At 43.4% G+C, this 20,266-nt stretch overlaps 1 protein-coding gene across 3 annotated transcripts in view; it reads left to right on the top strand.

The window, feature by feature from the left end:
- The first annotated feature begins 2,220 nt into the window (after positions 1-2,220).
- LOC129694989 (gametocyte-specific factor 1-like) overlaps positions 2,221-20,266 on the top strand; it is a 49,905-nt gene continuing 31,859 nt past the window's right edge. The window contains exons 1-4 of one of the 3 annotated variants that reach the window (XM_055631727.1): positions 2,221-2,374; positions 2,995-3,103; positions 9,271-9,397; positions 12,336-12,416. In XM_055631727.1, coding sequence (XP_055487702.1) covers positions 3,002-3,103; positions 9,271-9,397; positions 12,336-12,416 — 310 coding nt within the window. In that variant the 5' untranslated portion in view covers positions 2,221-2,374; positions 2,995-3,001. The remainder of the gene's footprint in view (positions 2,375-2,994; positions 3,104-9,270; positions 9,398-12,335; positions 12,417-20,266) is intronic. The other 2 variants (XM_055631726.1, XM_055631728.1) reach the window with 2 other exon arrangements.

Raw genomic sequence — 20,266 nt, 5'->3', positions numbered from 1 at the left:
AAGACTTGAGACTGGGGCGGAGGTTCACCTTCCAGCAGGACAACGACCCTAAACATACAGCCAGAGCTACAATGGAATGGTTCAGATCAAAGCATATTCATGTGTTAGAATGGCCCAGTCAAAGTCCAGACCTAAATCCAATTGAGAATCTCTAGCAAGACTTGAAAATTGCTGTTCACAGATGCTCTCCATCCAATCTGACTGAGCTTGAGCTATTTTGCAAAGAAGAATGGGCAAAAATTTCAGTCTCTAGATGAGCAAAGCTGGTAGAGACATATCCCAAACGACTTGCAGCTGTAATTGCAGCGAAAGGTGGTTCTACAAAGTATTGACACGGGGGCTGAATACTTTTGCACGCCACACTTTTCAGTTTTTTATTTGTAAAAAAATTTGAAATCCATGTATCATTTTCCTTCCACTTCACAATTATACACCACTTTGTGTTGGTCTATCACATAAAATCCCATAAAATACATTTACGATTGTGGTTGTAACGTGACAAAGTGTGGAAAAGTTCAAGGGGTATGAATACTTTTGCAAGCCACTGTACATCTTTTCTTTTAGTTTTATTCTATCCCTAACTTCTCTTGTCAGCCACAGTTGCCTCCTACTTCCCTTAGATTCTTTCTTCCTTTTTAGAATGAAATGATCCTGCGTCTTCCGGATTATGCCTAGAAATTCCTGCCATTGCTGTTCCACCGTCATTCCTGCTAGGATTCCTTTCCAGTTTACTTTGGCCAGCTCCCCTCTCATGCCTTCATATGCCTTTGTTCAACTGCATCACTGCCACTTCCGATTTAACGTTCCTCAAATTTCTCCTTCTCAAATTGCAGATTAAAACTAATCATATTATGATCACTACCTCCAAGCGGTTCCTTTACCTTGAGTTCTTTTTATCATATCTGGTTCATTGGACAACACTAAATCCAGAATTGCCTTTTCTCTGGTCGGCTCCATTACAAGCTGCTCTAAGAATCCATCTCGGAGGCATTCTACAAACTCTCTTTCTTGGGGTCCTGAACCAACCTGATTTTCCCTGCAGTATACCTGCATATTGAAATCCCCCATCACCACAGTGGCATTACCTTTGTTACATGACAGTTTTAACTCCTGCTGCAACTTACACCCTACATCCCGACTACTATTTGGGGGTCTGTAAATAACACCAATTAGTGGCTTCTTGCCTTTACAATTCCTCAATGCTCTGATTTATAAAGGCCAGCACACCAAAAGCTTTCTTTACCACCCTATCTACATGAGATTCAGGGAAATATGCAGTTATTCCTAGATCCCTCTGTTCAACTGCATTCCTCAATTCACTACCATTTACCATGTACGTCCTATTTTGATTTGTCCTGCCAAGATGTAGCACCTCACACTTATCAGCATTAAACTCCACCTGCCATCTTTCAGCCCACTCTTCCAACTGGCATAAATCTCTCTGTAGACTTTGAAAATCTACTTCATTATCCAATGATATAGATCATTGTCTGAAGAAGGGTCCTGACCCGAAACGTTGCCTACCCATGTCCTCCTGAGTTACTCCAGCAATTTGTGTTCTATGCAAAATTCCCACATCTGCAATTATTGTGTCACCAGATATCGATCAACTTCAGAAATGGGTGGAGAAATGGCAGATGGAGGTATTGCATTTTGTTTGGGTCAAATGTAAGGGAAAGGTAGTTAATGGTAAGACAGTAGCGAATTAATATAGAGAGGGATATTAATTAATCCAAGTCCATAGCTTCCTGAAAGTTGCAACACAAGGCATATGGTATGTTTGCCTTCATTGGTTGGGGCATTGAGTACACGAGTCAGGAAGTCATGTTGCTGCTTTATACAACTTTGCATTTAGAGTATTGCATTGCCCCATTACAGGAAGGATGCGGAGGATTTGAAGGGACCTGTTCTCCCCCCTCCCCTCTCCCAAACCAACATTTTGTGAAACATGTTGCAGCAAAACCAAAGTCGAGTCCCAGGCCAGCCGCAAAGCCATCACAGCCTCCGAAGTCAGCCAGCTCCTTGATCGTAAGTCTACAGGCTCTGTAGACTTACCCTCAAGGTCGATTCCAGTTGCAGGGCGCCAGCTCCTAGAATCTAGCAGCCCGGGACCAAAGAACCTATTTGCCCGAGACTAGCTGCAGTTCCCATCAAAGATCCTATAGGATCTTCGGTTCCCATTGTTTACTCCCCGCCCATGTTTTAAAAGCGATTTCCGGTGCAGGTAGAGGACATTGATTTGACCTGAGTGACATGATGGTGACCAGTTACCACAAAGGTCCCCGCCCTGGCTGTCGTGTCATGGCGAGGCGTGGTGGTGCCGCGCGTGCGTCCTCGGCCGTTATTCTGTCTGGAGCGCGACCGTTGCCGGCTGGTGAGAGCGGGGAGTCCCGGGGGAGAGAGGGAGGGAGGGAGGGGATGGATGGTTCTGGGGGTCGGACAGAGGCTCTCTCACTGACCAAGCTCTAGTATCTTTCCTGACCACCGGCTGCTTTCAAACGCATCCGGCTCGACCCGGCCCCGCATGGCAACGCGCGGAGAGTCGACGATGCTCACACCCATCCCGCCCCCACACTCTCATCCCGCCCGAAATAATTACATCTCCCCCCTTCTCCGATTCATCTGCCCCCCCCCCCCCCTCCCCCCCCCCCCCCCGGCTCACAATTCCATCCCACCCCCGATCCCCGGCTCCACAGTCCCACACCCCCATTCATCCCCACACCCCCATCCATCCCCCTCCCCCATTCATCTCCCCCACCCCCATTCATCTCCCACACCCCCATTCATCTCCCACACCCCATCTCCCCCACCCCCCCCCCCCCTCCTGCGAGTTCACCCCTCACCCCTCAAAGTTGCGCAGTGACCTCATCGGCCCCTCCCACCCTCTGTGAGCTCATCCTCACCCCTCCAAGTTAATCTGCTCCCCCCAGTTCATCTTTCCATTAATGCCTGATTTTGCAATAGTGACACTTTCATGCTAATTTAACTTTGTAGTTTCAGAATGAGTTCTGTGGACCCCAACGACCTCCTTCAGTGTCCCTATGATAAGAACCATCACATCCGTGCCTGCAGGTTTCCGTACCACTTGGTCAAATGCAGAAAGGTAAGGTTTCAACAGAGTTCCTTTCAAAGGTAAAGAGCATTGAGCAATAGCTTGTGTTCATAAGATCATAAGTGATAGTAGAATTAGGCCATTCGGCCTATCGACTGCCATTAAATCATGGCTGATCTATCTCTCCCTCCTAACCCCATTCTCCTGCCTTCTCCCCATAACCTCTGACACCCGTACTAATCAAGAATTTTATCTATCTCTGCCTTAAATATATCCACTGACTTTACCTCCACAGCTTTCTGTGGCAAAGAATTCCACAGATTCACCACCCTCTGGCTAAATAATTTTCTCCTCATCTCTTTCCTAAAAGAATGTCCCTTGATTCTTAGGCTATCTCTAGTCCTGGACTCACCCACTAGTAGAAACATCCTCTCCACATCCACTCTATCCAAGCCTTTTACTATCCTGTGCGTTTCAATGAGGTCTCCCCTCATTCTTCTAAACTTCAGCGAATATATGGCGTACTGCGCATGCTGTTCCATTGTTTAAAAAGGGGTCTAAGAGTAAACCTAGCAATTATCGACCTGTTAGTTTGACGTCAGTGGTGGGCAAATTAATGGAAAGAATACTTAGAGATAATATATGTAAGCATCTGGATAAACAGGGTCTGATTAGGACCAGTCAACATGGATTTGTGCCTGGAAGGTCATCTTTAACTAATCTTCTTGAATTTTTTGAAGATGCCACAGGGATCTGTGTTGGGTCCACTGTTGTTTGTCATGTACATCAATGATCTGGATGATGGTGTGGTAAATTGGATTAGTAAGTATGCAGATGATACTAAGATAGGTGGGGTTGCGGGTAATGAAGTAGAGTTTCAAAGTCTACAGAGAGATTTATGCCAGTTGGAAGAGTGGGCTGAAAGATGGCAGATGGAGTTTAATGCTGATAAGTGTGAGGTGCTACATCTTGGCAGGACAAATCAAAATAGGACGTACATGGTCAATGGTAGGGAATTGAAGAATGTAGGTGAACAGAGGGATCTGGGAATAACTGCACCGTTCCCTGAAAGTGGAATCTCATGTTGATAGGGTGGTAAAGAAAGCTTTTGGTGTGCTGGCCTTTACTAATCATAGCATTGAGTAGAGAAGTTGGGATGTAATGTTAAAATTGTACAAGGCATTGGTGAGGGCAATTCTGGAGTATGGTGTACAATTTTGGTCGCCTAATTATTGGAAGGATGTCAACAAAATAGAGAGAGTACAGAGGAGATTTACTAGAATGTTGCCTGGGTTTCAGCACCTAAGTTACAGAGAAAGGTTGAACAAGTTAGGGCTTTATTCTTTGGAGCGCAGAAGGTTAAGGGGGGATTTGATAGAGGTTTTTAAAATGATGAGAGGGATAGACAGAGTTGACGTGGAAAAGCTTTTCCCACAGAGTTATATGGATGGGAAGGGAATGGAGGGTTATGGTCTGAGCGCAGGTATATGGGACTAGGGGAGATTATGTGTTCGGCACGGACTAGAAGGGTCGAGATGGCCTGTTTCCGTGCTGTAATTGTTATATGGTTATAGGCCCAGTGCCGTCAAACACGCATCATATGTTAACCTACTCATTGCTGGGATCATTCTTGTAAACCTCCTCTGGACCCTCTCCAGAGTTTCCTAATATGGTGCCCAAAATTGCTCACAATATTCCAAATATACCCTGACCAGCGCCTCAGCGTTACATCCTTGCTTTTGTATACAAGCCCTCTCGAATAAATACTAGCATTGCGTTTGCTTTCTTTACTTGCAGATTAACTTTTTGGGAATCCTGCACCAGCACTCCCTAGTCCCTTTGCACCTCCGATTTCTGGATTCTCTCCCGATTTAGAAAATAATCGACACCATTATTCCTACCACCAAAATGCAAGGCCACTTTGCCAGACTATATTCCATCTGCCACTTCTCTGCCCACTCCCGACCTATCCAAGTCCTTCTGCAGTCCGTACATTCTCTACGCTATTTGCCCCGCCACCTATTTTTGTATCATCTACAAACTTTGCCACAAAGCCTTTAATCCTCATCCAAATCATTAATATACAACGCGAAGAACAGCATCGAGCATGGAACTCCACTTGTCACTTGCAGCAAACCAGAAAAAGCCCCCATTATTTCCACTCTTTGTTTTCTACCATCCAGCCAACCTGCTATCCATGCTAGTATTTGCCCTTTGTTACCATGGGCTCTCATCTTCCTTAGCAGCCTCGCGTGTGGCACCTTATCAAAGGTTTTCTGAAAATTGGTATATGACATGGTATATGGTGTTGGCACATGACAAGTCTTTCAACCATCTCCAACTACTTCACGGTGCCAAAGGCTGGCAACCAAATTGAAGAAAGGGTTGCTGTAATACGTGACCAAAGGACGCCAGAGTGTCTTTTAGATGGCAGAGGTTTGGGAAGGGTATTCCAGAATTAAGAGCCCAGAAAACGTTGATGTGTAATGTGCAGAGATTTTGGAGGGTTCCAGAGTGCTTGGCTTTCAAAGAGCCAGTACTCGTGGGCGGCACAGTGAAGCAGCAAGAGCTGCTGCCTCACAGCGCCAGAGACCCGTGTTCGATCCTGACTACGTTGCTGTCTGTACGGAGTTTGTCTGTTCTCTCTGTGACCTGTGTTGGTTTTCTCCAGGATCTTTGGTTTCCTCCCACACTCCAAAGACATACAAGTTTTTAGGTTAATTAACTTGCTATAATTGTAACTTGTCCTTATTGTGTGTTAGGGTAGTGTTAGTGTGTGGGGATCGCTTGTCGGCTCAGATCAAGTGGGCCGAAGAGCTTGTTTCCACGCCTTTTCTCTGTACAAAACTAAACTAAATAGAATGTGTTCCAGTATGATTTCATTCTGTAGAACAAAGGTAGATTGTATGGAGCATTACAAAAAATACTGCCTATATTTATTATATTGTTAACCACTTTGTAGATAGTGGCTTGAAATCTAGAATAATATTTTCACTCCAGTTCTGTGGGTTCTGAGGTGGATAGGCGTGTACTTTGTGACAAGGCAGGAGGTGTCTAATGTAATTAGCTGGTAGTTATGAGTTGATGCACTCCTTCCACAGTACACCTGGATTCTGTCAGAACAAGGGTCCAGACCTGAAACAACACCTATCACTTTTCTCCAGACGTTCTGCCTCACCTGCTGTTACTCCAGCATTTTGTGTCTATCTTTGGTGTGCTCTTGATTAATAAACTCGAGGTTCTCAATCCCATCCTGAATGCTCCTCCTCCACTTTGAAGAACAAGAAAGGGATGATCACATTTTTAGGGGTGTACTACAGACCCCCATATAGTCAACAGAAATTAGAAGAACAAATATGCCAGGAGATTGCAGAGCTCAAATAAGGTTGCTGTAGTAGGGAATTTAAACTTTCCCAATATTGACTGTGAATATCATAGTGTGAAGGGTTTAGATGGGGTGCAATTTCTCTAAAAGGTGTTCAGGAGAGATTTTTTTTTCAGCAATATGTAGAGGCCTCACACTAGAGGGGACAGCTCTTGATCTAGTCTTGGGAAATTGGGAAGGGCAAGTAAATGAAGTGTTCGTGGAGCACCCATTTGGGGACAGTGACCACAGTTCCATTAGGTTTAAGATAGTTATGGAGAGGGACAATTGGGATAAGGCCAACTTTGAGGGTATGAGAGAAGGTCTCGCTCAAGTTGACTGGAGAAGGTTATTTGAGGGGAACGAGAGAAAGAGTGTGGGACCTCTCAGGAATCAAAGCGGTCACCTCTGTGTGGAGCCACGAGATGGGCAAGGTCCTCAATGAGTATTTTCTCCTCTGGATTTACCGAGGAGAAAGACAGAAGGGATGGAGGAACTTGGGACAGTCAATGGAAGTGTCTCGAGAGCAGTCAGTGTTATGGCCAAATAGGTGCTGAATGTACTATCATGTATGGAGGTTGACAAATCTCCAGTGTCTGATCAGATATATCCAAGGATATTGTGAGAAACTAGAGAGGAAATTGTGGGAGCCCTGGTTGAAATTTACAAGTCGTCTTTAAATACAGGAGAGGTGCTGGAAGACTGGAGGGTGACAAATGTGCCTCTAGTCATGAAGGGCTGCATGGAAAATGCTGGGAACTATAGGCCAGTGAGCTTAACATCGGTAGCTGGAAAGTTACTTGGGAGTATTTTGAGAGAGAGGATATACAGGCATTTAATGGACAAGGGCAGATTATTGATAGTCACCATGGTTTTGTACGTGGACGGTCGTGTCTCACAAATTTGACTGAGTTTTTTGAAGAGGTGACCCAAAAGGTCTGAGGGCAGAGCTGTAGATATTGTGTACATCGACATAAGGTATCCGACAAGGTTCTGCATGGTAGGCCGCTGTGGAACGTTAGATCGCATGGGATCCAAGGAGAGATGGCTAAACGGATAGAAAATTGGCTTCACGGAAGGAAGCAAAGGATGATGGTGAAAGGTTGCTTCTCGGACTGGAGCCCTGTGACTAGTGGGATGCTTTGGGGCTCGGTGCAGGGCACGTTACTGTTTGTCATCTCTATCAATGATTTGAATGATAACATACAGTGCCCTCCATAATGTTTGAGACAAAGACCCATAATTTATTAATTTGCCTCTGTACTCCACAATTTGAGGTTTGTAATAGAAAAATCACATGCGGTTAAAGTGCACATTGTCAGCTTTTAATAAAGGCCAATTTTATACATTTTGGTTTTACCATGTAGAAATTACAGCAGTATTTATACATAGTCCCCCCCCATTTCAGGGCACCATAATATTTGGGACACAGCAATGTCATGTAAATGAAAGTAGTCATGTTTAGTAATTTGATGCATATCCTTTGCATGCAATGATTGCTTGAAGTCTGCGATTCATGGACATCACCAGTTGCTGGATGTCTTTTGTATGCTCTGCCAGGCCTGTATTAGCTTATGCTTGTTTTGGGGGGCAGTCCCCTTCAGTTGTCTCTTCAGTATATAAAGGCATGCTCAATTGGGTTCAGATCGGGTGATTGACTTGGCCATTTTTTAGCTTTGAAAAACGCCTTTGTTGCTTTAAAAGTATGTTTGGGATCATTGTCTTGCTGTAGAATGAACTGCCGGTCAATGAGTTTTGAGACATTTGTTTGAATTTGAGCAGGTAGGATGTGTCTGTCTATACACTTCAGAATTCATTATACTACTACCATTAGCAGTTGTATCATCAATGAAGATAAGTGAGCCAGTACCTTCAGCAGCCATACATGCCCAGGCCATAACACCTCCACCACCATGTTTCACAGATGAGGTGATATGCTTTGGATCTTGGGCAGTTCCTTCGTACTTTGCTCTTGCCATCATTCTGATATAAGTAAATCTTCATCTCATCTGCCACAAGATGTTTTTCCAGTACTGTGGTTGCTCTTTTAAGTACTTCTTGGCAAACCGTAACCTAGCCATCCTATTTTTGCGGCTACCCAATGGTTTGCATCTTGCAGTGTAGCCTCTGTATTTCTGTTCATGAAGTCTTCTGTGGACAGTGGTCATTGACAAATGTACACCTGACTTCTGAAGAGTGTTTCTGATCTGTTGGACAGGTGTTTGAGTATTTTTCTTTATTATAGAGATAATTCTTCTGTCATCAGTTGTGGAGGTCTTCCTTGCCCTTTGCGATTAGTAAGCTCACCAGTGCTCTCCTTCTTCTTAATGATGCTCCAAACAGTTGTTTTTGGTAAGCCTAAGGTTTGGCTGATATCTCTAACAGTTTTATTCTTGTTTCTCAGTCTCATAATGGCTTTTTGACTCTCATTGGCACAACTGGTCCACATGTTAATAAACAGCAATAAAAGTTTCCAAGGTCTATGGACTAGTGGAGTCAAGGGATATGGGGAGAAGGCAGGCACGGATTACATGATCACAATGAATGGCGGTGCTGGCTCGAAGGGCCGAATAATCTCCTCCTGCACCTATTTTCTATGTTTCTAAGGTGATGGAAAGACTAGGTGCTGAGAGCTCTCTTACACCTGCATTAAGGAGGCAATTAAACACACCTGAGCAATTACAAACGCCTGTGAAGCCATGTGAATGGTGAACTGAAAGGTGTACAGAGAGGAAGTAGGTTGGTGCTGTATTTTGTAGGTGCTGTATTTTGCAGGTACCTGTAGGTGCTGTATTTTGCCTCCAAATAAATAGTGTTCAATTGAAATTTATATTTTTTGCGATGATTTTACAAGAATTTCCCTGGCAAAGCTCGGAATTTGGAGTCCTGTCCTTTCAATGCAAGACACTGGATCCCAAAAGCGGAAATGAAGCACCATATCACAAACTGTGTGGACAAGAAGGTCATCGAGGATGAGTTTGGTAAGTAAAGTGTTAATATTCTACATAGCTTTTGGAGTGCTGTACTAAATTCTGATTTTCCCATTCCAGCAAAGTTGCAGATGCTTTGGAGAGAGTGCGGTTTACCAGCATGATGATTGGATTAGGGGGGTATTAGCTACAAGCTACTGTGGAAATGGTCAAAGTTTAAAGATGTGTGGAACAGCTTTTATATATTGGGTGGTGGGTTGGTGAAGGCCGATACGTTAGTGGCGTTTAAGAGGCTGACGCATAGGCACATGGATATGGAGGGGTATTGATTATGTGCAGGCAGATTAGAGTTGGTGTTGACATCATGTTCAGTGCAGACATTTGTGGTGAAGGGCCTGTTCTTGCATTGTATAGTTCTATGGCATACTGATGGGGAGTTTAAATAAAGATCATGCAAGCCATGTGAGAGAGCATGGAAAACAGACCCTTTGGTCCAACTCGCCCATGCTGACCAAGATGCCGCGTATAAGTTAGTCCCATTGAAAAATGACAATTAGATGTTAAAAAAAAAACTGCTGGAGAACTCGACAGATCAGGCTGTGGGGGCAGATGAACTGCATCAGGACTCAATACTCAATGCGGAGTCACAAGCTGAAGCCTTTCCATCCTATCCATGTACTTGTAATGAAAATATAGTTGGGTTCAAGAGTCGAGTGTTTTATTGCCATATGTCCAAACGTGCTGTTGCCACACAGACACACGAAAACGTCCGTGTGCACAGCGCGTTAACCGGAATGAACAAATAAACAAACGCAGGCTTATAGGATTGTAAAACCAGTGCTCCCCCTCACAAGCTCTCCCTATATTCTCTCACTGTCCCTCACGGCCGTGTCCTCCATTCTTCTTCACGGCGGTCCCCCCCACGCCCTCTATGGTTCTTCACGTCCCCCCACCGGGTCCTCATTGTCTTCCCCTCCCCCCACGCTTATCAACCGCAGATGCAGTATAATGTGGATAACCCATATAACCATATAACAATTACAGCACGGAAACAGGCCATCTCGACCCTTCTAGTCCGTGCCGAACACATAATCTCCCCTAGTCCCATATACCTGCGCTCAGACCATAACCCTCCATTCCCTTCCCATCCAGATAACTATCCAATTTATTTTTAAATGAAAAAAACGAACCTGCCTCCACCACCTTCACTGGAAGCTCATTCCACACAGCTACCACTCTTTGAGTAAAGAAGTTCCCCCTCATGTTACCCCTAAACTTCAGTCCCTTAATTCTCAAGTCATGTCCCCTTGTTTGAATCTTCCCTACTCTCAGGGGGAAAAGCTTTTCCACGTCAACTCTGTCTATCCCTCTCATCATTTTAAAAACCTCTATCAAGTCCCCCCTTAACCTTCTGCGCTCCAAAGAAAATACACCATACTCCAGAATTGGTCTCACCAATGCCTTGTACAATTTTAACATTACATCCCAACTTCTATACTCAATGCTCTGATTTATAAAGGCCAGCACACCAAAAGCTTTCTTTACCACCCTATCTACATGAGATTCCACTTTCAGGGAACTGTGCACAGTTATTCCCAGATTCCTCTGTTCACCTACATTCTTCAATTCCCTACCATTTACCATGTACGTCCTATAAAGTGGATAAATGTGAGGTTATCCACTTTGGTGGCAAAAACAGGAAAGTAGACTATTATCTGCATGGTGGCCGATTAGGAAAAGGGGAGATGCAACGAGACCTGGGTGTCATGGTACACCAGTCATTGAAAGTAGGCATGCATGTGCAGCAGGCAGTGAAGAAAGCGAATGGTATGTTAGCATTCATAGCAAAAGGATTTGAGTATAGGAGCAGGGAGGTTCTACTGCAGTTGTACAGGGTCTTGGTGAAACCACACCTGGAGTATTGCGTACAGTTTTGGTCTCCTAATCTGAGGAAAGACATTCTTGCCATAGAGGGAGCACAGAGAAGGTTCACCAGACTGATTCCTGGGATGTCAGGACTTTCATATGAAGAAAGACTGGGTTTGTACTCGCTAGAATTTAGAAGATTGAGGGGGGATCTTATAGAAACTTACAAAATTCTTAAGGGGTTGGACCGGCTAGATGCAGGAAGATTGTTCCCGATGTTGGGGAAGTCCAGAACAAGGGATCACAGTTTAAGGATAAGGGGAAAATCTTTTAGGACCGAGATGAGAAAAACATTTTTCACACAGAGAGTGGTGAATCTCTGGTATTCTCTGCCACAGAAGGTAGTTGAGGCCAGTTCATTGGCTATATTTAAGAGGGAGTTAGATGTTGCCCTTGTGGCTAAAGGGATCAGGGGGTATGGAGAGAAGGCAGGTACAGGATACTGAGTTGGATGATCAGCCATGATCATATTGAATGGTGGTGCAGGCTCGAAGGGCCGAATGGCCTACTCCTGCATCTATTTTCTATGTTTCTATGATCACGGGTCAATCGCACGGTTCCACTGCCGCCAAGGCTCCCGTTGCCACCGAGGCAGCAGTACTGCCGAGGCTCCTATTGCTGCCGCCGCTAAGGCTCCTTCAGCCCAGACAAGCCGCCTGGCTTCCCCGCTGTACCCTGGGAATCCTGTGGGGCAAGTCGGGCCTACTGGGGGCGCTTTCCGGTCGGCGGTGCGGTTGTTTGGCGGGTGAGTGCACTCGCAGAGGCACAGAGATCTGAATGCTCTCCAGGATATTCACATTTGTGGATGTGTTGCATTGGGTCTGCTTAGAGACCGAATGCTTTTTAGGGTGCATAGACTGCTGCCATAGTCTGCAATCTTTCCCTGAAAACCTCTGGGCTGTTGATTTGAATCCTCTTTGTATAAATCAGGGTGCTAGCTATGGATCAGGAGTATCGTACCGTTGCAAAGTCTGGGGTGTTTCAATACTGGGCTGTTTTGTTCTTGAAATTGGCAAATTCGTGGTGTGTACATTATGGTAATTGTTTTTTTCTTATTCCATAGTTTACAACACCCAAAGAAAGCCTTGTGATATCCCACAAAGCACATGGCAGTGTCCAGCCCCTGAGGAAGATTGGGAGAAAGGTCAGTGCTGAGTACACTCTATTCTCCTTATATCAACATACAGTCACAGTCATACATTACAGAAACAGACCCTTCAGCCCTAACTGTCCATGCTAACAAAGATGCCCCATCTATGCTGGTCCCACCAATCCACCTTTGGCCCATATAGCTCTAAAGCTTTCCTATCCACGTACAGTATCTGTCCAAATGTTTAAAAAAAATGTTTATGATACGTACTTCAACTCCCTCTTAGGACCATATACCTGCCACTCTTTGAATGATAAAGGTGCCCCTCGGGTCCCTATTAAGTCTTTCCCCACTCGCGTTAAAGCCATGATATCTGGTTCTTGGTTCCCTCACTGTGTAAAAGACTCCATTCTGTTTCTCTCATGATTTTACATACCTCTATAAAATTACCCCACAGCCTCCTGCACACCAAAGGAATGAAGCCTATCCTAACGTGGGGAGGTGGGTAGATGGGGCATGTTTGTTTTTTTTTCTTGTATCTTCTATAGCCTCATGCATTGTCCCGGAGAACTGGAGATGACTGATGTTGTTCATTGTTTAAGAAAGGAAGTAGAGAGGTACTATAGGCCGGTGACCCCACGTCAGCAATTGAAACTGCTGGAGAGAATTCTTCAAGAAAGATAGACTCCCATTTGGAAGAGAATGGTCTAATTAGGGATAGGCAGCACAACTTTATACATGGCAGGTCATGTCTCACTAATTTGATTTGGATTTTCTGAGGAGGTGACGAAGGAGATTGATGAAGGTAGGGCAGTGGATGGTGTTAATAGGGCTTTTAATAAATTCCTTTTCATAAATATCGGCAAAAGATGACTTTTTAATAAAATAAATTACAAATGCCCTTGTTAAGATGTTGATGGCACACGAGGCGATGTCTAGACACCTTCTCTTCTTCGGAATGTTATCTCCGAATTAAAGACTTATAAACAACCTGGAGCCGTGCTACAGGGAAAAACCAATATAAATGGACGATAATAAAAAGTTATGATTTAAAAGACTTTAAAAATCTTATACTAATACTTAACTAATTGAGAGCAATTGCAATCTAATATGAATTAGTAGAAATAAATGACTAACCCCTGAGGGGTGTTGTTTTTTCTTTCTTTTTAACGATTTCAAAACTCTTAATGAATCTTAGATTTAGGATGCTGAGTTAAATATATTAACATAGAAACATAGAAAATAGGTGCAGGAGGAGGCCATTTGGCCCTTCGAGCCAGCACCGCCATTCATTGTGATCATAGAAACATAGAAATTAGGTGCAGGAGTAGGCCATTCGGCCCTTCGAGCCTGCACTGCCATTCAATATGATCATGGCTGATCATCCAACTCGGTATCCCGTACCTGCCTTCTCTCCATACCCTCTGATCCCCTTAGCCACAAGGGCCACATCCAACTCCCTCTTAAATATAGCCAATGAACTGGCCTTGACTACCCTCTGCGGCAGAGAGTTCCAGAGATTCACCATTCTCTGTGTGAAAAAAGTTCTCATCTCGGTTTTAAAGGATTTCCCCCTTATCCTTTAGCTGTGACCCCTTGTCCTGGACTTCCCCAACATCGGGAGCAATCTTCCTGCATCTAGCCTGTCCAACCCCTTAAGAATTTTGTAAGTTTCTATAAGATCCCCTCTCAATCTCCTAAATTCTAGAGAGTATAAACCAAGTCTATCCAGTCTTTCTTCATAAGACAGTCCTGACAACCCAGGAATCAGTCTGGTGAACCGTCTCTGCACTCCCTCTATGGCAATAATGTCCTTCCTCAGATTTGGAGACCAAAACTGTACGCAATACTCCAGGTGCGGTCTCACCAAGACCCTGTACAACTGCAGTAGAACCTCCCTGTTCCTATACTCAAATCCTTTTGCAATGAAAGCTAACATACCATTCGCTTTCTTTACTGCCTGCTGCACCTGCATGCCTACCTTCAATGACTGGTGTACCATGACACCCAGGTCTCACTGCATCTCCCCCTTTCCCAATCGGCCACCATTTAGATAATAGTCTGCTTTCCCGTTTTTGCCACCAAAATGGATAACCTCACATTTATCCACATTATACTGCATCTGCCAAACATTTGCCCACTCACCCAGCCTATCCAAGTTACCTTGCAGCCTCCTAGCATCCTCCTCACAGCTAACACTGCCCTCCAGCTTAGTGTCATCCGCAAACTTGGAGATATTGCCTTCAATTCCCTCATCCAGATCATTAATATATATTGTAAATAGCTGGGGTCCCAGCACTGAGCCTTGCGGTACCCCACTAGTCACTGCCTGCCATTGTGAAAAGGACCCGTTTACTCCTACTCTTTGTTTCCTGTTTGCCAGCCAGTTCTCTATCCACATCAATACTGAACCCCCGATGCTTTAAGTTTGTATACTAATCTCTTATGTGGGACCTTGTCGAAAGCCTTGTGGAAGCCACATCCACTGGTTCTCCCCTATCCACGCTACTAGTTACATCCTCAAAAAATTCTATAAGATTCGTCAGACACGATTTACCTTTCGTAAATCCTTGCTGACTTTGTCCAATGATTTCACCACTTTCCAAATGTGCTGCTATCCCATCTTTAATAACTGACTCTAGCAGTTTCCCCACTACCAATGTTAGACTAACTGGTCTGTAATTCCCCGTTTTCTCTCTCGCTCCTTTCTTGAAAAGTGGATAATAATGGAGAAAGAGGATTGTTCTCCTTTTAATATAGGAGCGATCCTTTCCTCCCCGATAAAACTGAATAATACAATATACAAGAAGAATCCAATTATTCATAGGACAATACGAATTTGGAAACAAATAAAATTAACTCTCAAATTAAGAAACCTATCGCTTCTCTCTCCAATAGTTAATAATCCGTCATTTAAACCATCTTTTATTGATAAAACGTTTACCCATTGGGAAAGAATAGAATTAAAATGCTTGGAGACATGTATGAAATGGGAAATCTTTTATCATTTCAACAATTACAATTAAAATACAACCTGAAAAGTAATCTATTTTAAATACCTTCAAATCCGAGATTACTTGAAAAAACACACACAAGAATATCAAACCCTAACCCCAGATCTATTAGATGAAGGAATGAACAGAAAGGCGGAATCAATTAATTTAATATATTTATATAACATTTTAAATATAGAAATACCATCGACAGAGGCAATTAGAATGGACTGGAAACGAGAATTATCTGTAAAAATTCTGAAGGACAGATGGGGAAAAATACTTGCTATATGTACATAAATGCTCGATTAATGTAAGACATAAATTAATTCAATTAAACATTTTACATAGATTATATTACTCGAAAACTAAACTGAATAAAATGTTCCCAATGTTTCCCCCTTCTGTGATAAATGCTTATCTCAAAATGCTACTATAGTACACTCTTTTGTCTCATGCATAAAACTTCATAAATTTTGGAATGAAATTTTTGGAAAATTATTTAAAATAAAATTGAACCCCAATACAGAACTGATTATTTTCGGATCAATGGAAGACGGCTGTAAGCTGACTTCGTTTCAAAAGTGTTTTCTTAATTATGACCTAATAACAGCAAAAAAAACATACTTAAATTCTGGAAAAATGCACCCACACCAACGCTCAAAATGTGGATTTCAAATATCTCCGAAATGTTACATCTGAGATTTCTGAAGATATGAGATTCGTCCTATCAGGCAAATCAGACCAATTCTTAAAGATTTGGTCTCCCTTTATCGACTTATTACAAGCATATGGTGCAACACAACCTTAGAAATTAACTGTTTCAGAACCGGGTGAGGGGTGGGTAAAGATACGAAGCAGGTATATATCCCTTTCAATTTTTTCTTCTTTTTTTTTCTTTTTCCTTTTTCTCTTTTCTATCTTTTTTTTTCCTGTATCATCTTGGGCTTTACAGCTTTATGGGCTCTTTTTCTCTATTTTTTCACGAACTAACAATATTACTTTATATAATACTCTCTTTCTCTCTGTTTCTTGCTTTTCTTACATTTTTCTAACTATTAAATTTAAAATAAGTTGTACACAAAATGTAATATGCTATTCATGTTTTATGTTATTGTACATTGCTTCTAATAACAACATTTAAAAAATAAATAAATAAATTCCTTCATGGTAGGCTGATCCAGAAGATTAAAATGTACAGGATTCACGATGATTTGGACGCATGCATTCAGATCTGGCTTATTCATGGAAGAATAAGCCACATGGAGTGTTGTGGTGGGAGGTGCAGGTCTGTGACCAGTGGCGTTCTGCAGGGATCAATGCTGGGATCTCTGCTCTTTGTGATATATATTGATGACCTAGACATGAATGTAGATGAGTTGGTGAGTGATTTCTGACAACACCAAATTTGGAGGAGCTGCAGACAGCGAGGAAGGTTGTCAGAAGGTACAGTGGGATATAGATCAGCTGCAGAAATGAGCAGAGAAATGGCAGATGGGGTTTAACCCAAGTTTAGTTTAGAAATACAGCGTGGAAACAGGCCCTTCGGCCCACTGAATCCGTGCCGACCAGCGATCCCCACTCATGAACACTATCCTACACACATTCCAAGGACAATTTACAATTTTACCAAGCCTATTAACCAAACATGTACGTCTTTGTAGTGTGGGAGGAAACCGGAGTACTCAGGGAAAACCCACCCGTTACAGGGAGAACGTACAAACTCCGTAAAGACAGCACCCGTAGTCAGGATCGAACCCGGGTCTCTAACGCTGTAAGGCAGCACCTCTACCATTGCACCACCATGCTGCAAGTGTGAGGTGTTGCACTTGGGAGGTTGAATGTAAAGGGAGAGTATGCAGTTAATGGCAAGTCCCTTAACATCATGGATGTGCCAAGTATAACTCGCTTTTGGTGGCAGCACTAGATACGGTGGTAAAGAAGGCAAATGGTACACTTACCTTCATTGCTAGGGGCATTGAGTGTAAGAGTCAGGAAGACTTTGGTGAGGCCGCATTTGGAGTATTTGCGGTTCTGCTCGTCCATTAGAGGCTTTGGAGAGGGTGCGAAGGTGGTTTACCAGAAGGTGGCTGTACTGTTATGTTCTAAATAACTCAGTCATACAGCAAGGAAACCTACCCTGTGAGCCAACGTCCATGCTCCCCATAGTTTCTATGCCCCATCTGATCTAGTCCCGTTTGCCAACATTGGGCCTATATCCCTCTATACCGTTCTTATTCATTTATCTGTTCAAGTGCCTGAATTATGTTGTACCTGCCTCAACTACCTCCTCTGGCAGCTCGTTCCATATACCCATTACCCCTCGGCTACTTATTATATCTCACTTTAAACTGAAGTCCTCTGGTTTTTGATTCTCCTGCCCTGGGTAAAAGACTGCATTCACCTTATCTATTCCCTTCCTGATTTTATACACCTTCATAACATCATTTCTCAGCATCCTGTGCTGATAAGGAATAAAGTCCTAAACTGCACAACCTTATCCTACAGCTGCTCCGGTTTCTGCCCACATTCCAAAGATGTACATGTTTGGCGGCTCCCTAAAAATTCCCTAGTTCGTCAGATATTACTAGAGTATGGGGTGATCACTAGTAATATCAGTGGTCGGCGTGGACTCGGTGGGCCAAAGGGGCTAGTTCCACACTGTATCACTGAACTAAACAGCATGTCCAAATCTGAACAATACCTAAAATGTGGCCTCGCCAACATGATGTACAACTGTAACATAACATCTAAACTTCTATACTCAATATCTTGACTGCACCTGTGGGAATTGTGTCCAGCTGCAACTTCTTACAGAACTGAAGCTGTGGCTGGATGACCTGACGATCATCTGGGAGAATGGGAGCTTCATAAATAGGCGTTTCAGTCAGGTGGGCAGGACAGGACAGGAGCAGGCCTTTAGTCCCGCAATGTTTGTGCTGAACATGATGCCAGATTAAACTGATCTCATCTGCCTCAACATGATCCATACTATTCCTTGCATATCCATGTGCCTATCTTAAAGTTTCTTGAATGCCACTATAGTATCTGCTGCCGCCACCACCACACCTGGCAATTTGTTCCACGCCCCACGACTGTGTAAAAAAAAAAAAAAAATACTTGCCACCGCATCTGTATTAGACTTTCCCCCTCTCACCTCATAGGGAATCAGCTCAGGACAGCGATAGTGTGTTTTATGATGAGGGGTGTTTCTCTCATGGAGCATTGTGAGACAGAAACACTCCCTCAAAGGACAGAATGTTCAATAGAAAAAATCGAATGTGGTTAATGTGCACATTGTCAGATTTTAATAAAGGCCATTTTTATACATTTTGGTTTCACAATGTAGAAATTGAAGCAGTGTTTATACATAGCCCCCCCCCCCCCCCCCCCCCCCCCCCCCCCATTTCAGGGCACCATAATGTTTGGGACACATGGCTTCAAGGGTGTTTGTAATTGCTCAGGTGTAAGTAGGTAAGTAAGTTTATTGGCGAAGTATTCACATCCAAGGAATTTGCCTTGGTGCTCCGCCCACGTAACAACACGACATGCAGTGACAGTTACGAATGACTCAGAAAACACTAAACATTAATAATAATAAAACATTAATGATAAAACACCATTGATCAAGCACGTGACCAACAAAATACCAGATCAAAGCTACAGATTTTTGGCTGTTGAATAGAGCAACAACTCGTGGATAAAAACTGTTTTTATGTTTATGTTTCCAAATCTGAGGAAGGACATTATTGCCATAGAGGGAGTGCAGAGAAGGTTCACCAGACTGATTCCTGGGATGTCAGGACTGCCTTATGAAGAAAGACTGGATAGACTTGGTTTATACTCTCTAGAATTTAGGAGATTGAGAGGGGATCTTATAGAAACTTACAAAATTCTTAAGGGGTTGGACAGGCTAGATGCAGGAAGATTGTTCCCGATGTTGGGGAAGTCCAGGACAAGGGGTCACAGCTTAAGGATAAGGGGGAAATCCTTTAAAACCGAGATGAGAAGAACTTTTTTCACACTGAGAGTGGTGAATCTCTGGAACTCTCTGCCACAGAGGGTAGTTGAGGCCAGTTCATTGGCTATATTTAAGAGGGAGTTAGATGTGGCCCTTGTGGCTAAGGGGATCGGGGGTATGGAGAGAAGGCAGTTACTGGATACTGAGTTGGATGATCAGCCATGATCATATTGAATGGCGGTACAGGTTCGAAGGGCCGAATGGCCTACTCCTGCACCTAATTTCTATGTTTCTATGTCTGTCTGTGGCAGTTTTGACAATCCGGAGTGTGTTTAATTGCCTCCTTAATTAGGTATGAGAGAGCTCTCGGCACCTAGTGTTTCCTCCACTCCAGTCTTTCCATCACCTTTGGAAACTTTTATTGCTGTTTATCAACATGAGGACCAAAGTTGTGCCAATGAAAGCCAAAGAAGCCATTATGAGACTGAGAAACAAGAATAAAACTGTTAGAGACATCAGCCAAACCTTAGGCTTACCAAAGTCAACTGTTTGGAACATCATTAAGAAGAAAGAGAGCACTAGTGAGCTTACCGATTGCAAAGGGACTGGCAGGCAAAGGAAGACCTCCACAGCTGATGACAGAATAATTCTCTCTATAAATAAAGAAAAATCCCCAAACACCTGTCCAACAGATCAGAAACACACTTCAGGAGTCGGGTATGGATTTGTCAATGACCACTGTCCACAGAAGACTTCATGAACAGAAATACAGAGGCTACACTGCAAGATGCAAACCACTGGTTAGCCGCAAAAATATGATGGCCAGGTTACAGTTTGCCAAGAAGCATTTAAAAGCAACCGCAGTTGAAGACAAGGTAGTCATGTTTAGTATTTTGTTGCATATCATTTGCATGTGATTCAAGGACATCACCAGTTGCTGGGTGTCTTCT

Source organism: Leucoraja erinacea, unplaced genomic scaffold (assembly GCF_028641065.1).
Source record: "Leucoraja erinacea ecotype New England unplaced genomic scaffold, Leri_hhj_1 Leri_88S, whole genome shotgun sequence".
NCBI lineage: Eukaryota > Metazoa > Chordata > Chondrichthyes > Rajiformes > Rajidae > Leucoraja > Leucoraja erinaceus.
This window is presented reverse-complemented; position numbering and strand designations above follow the sequence as displayed.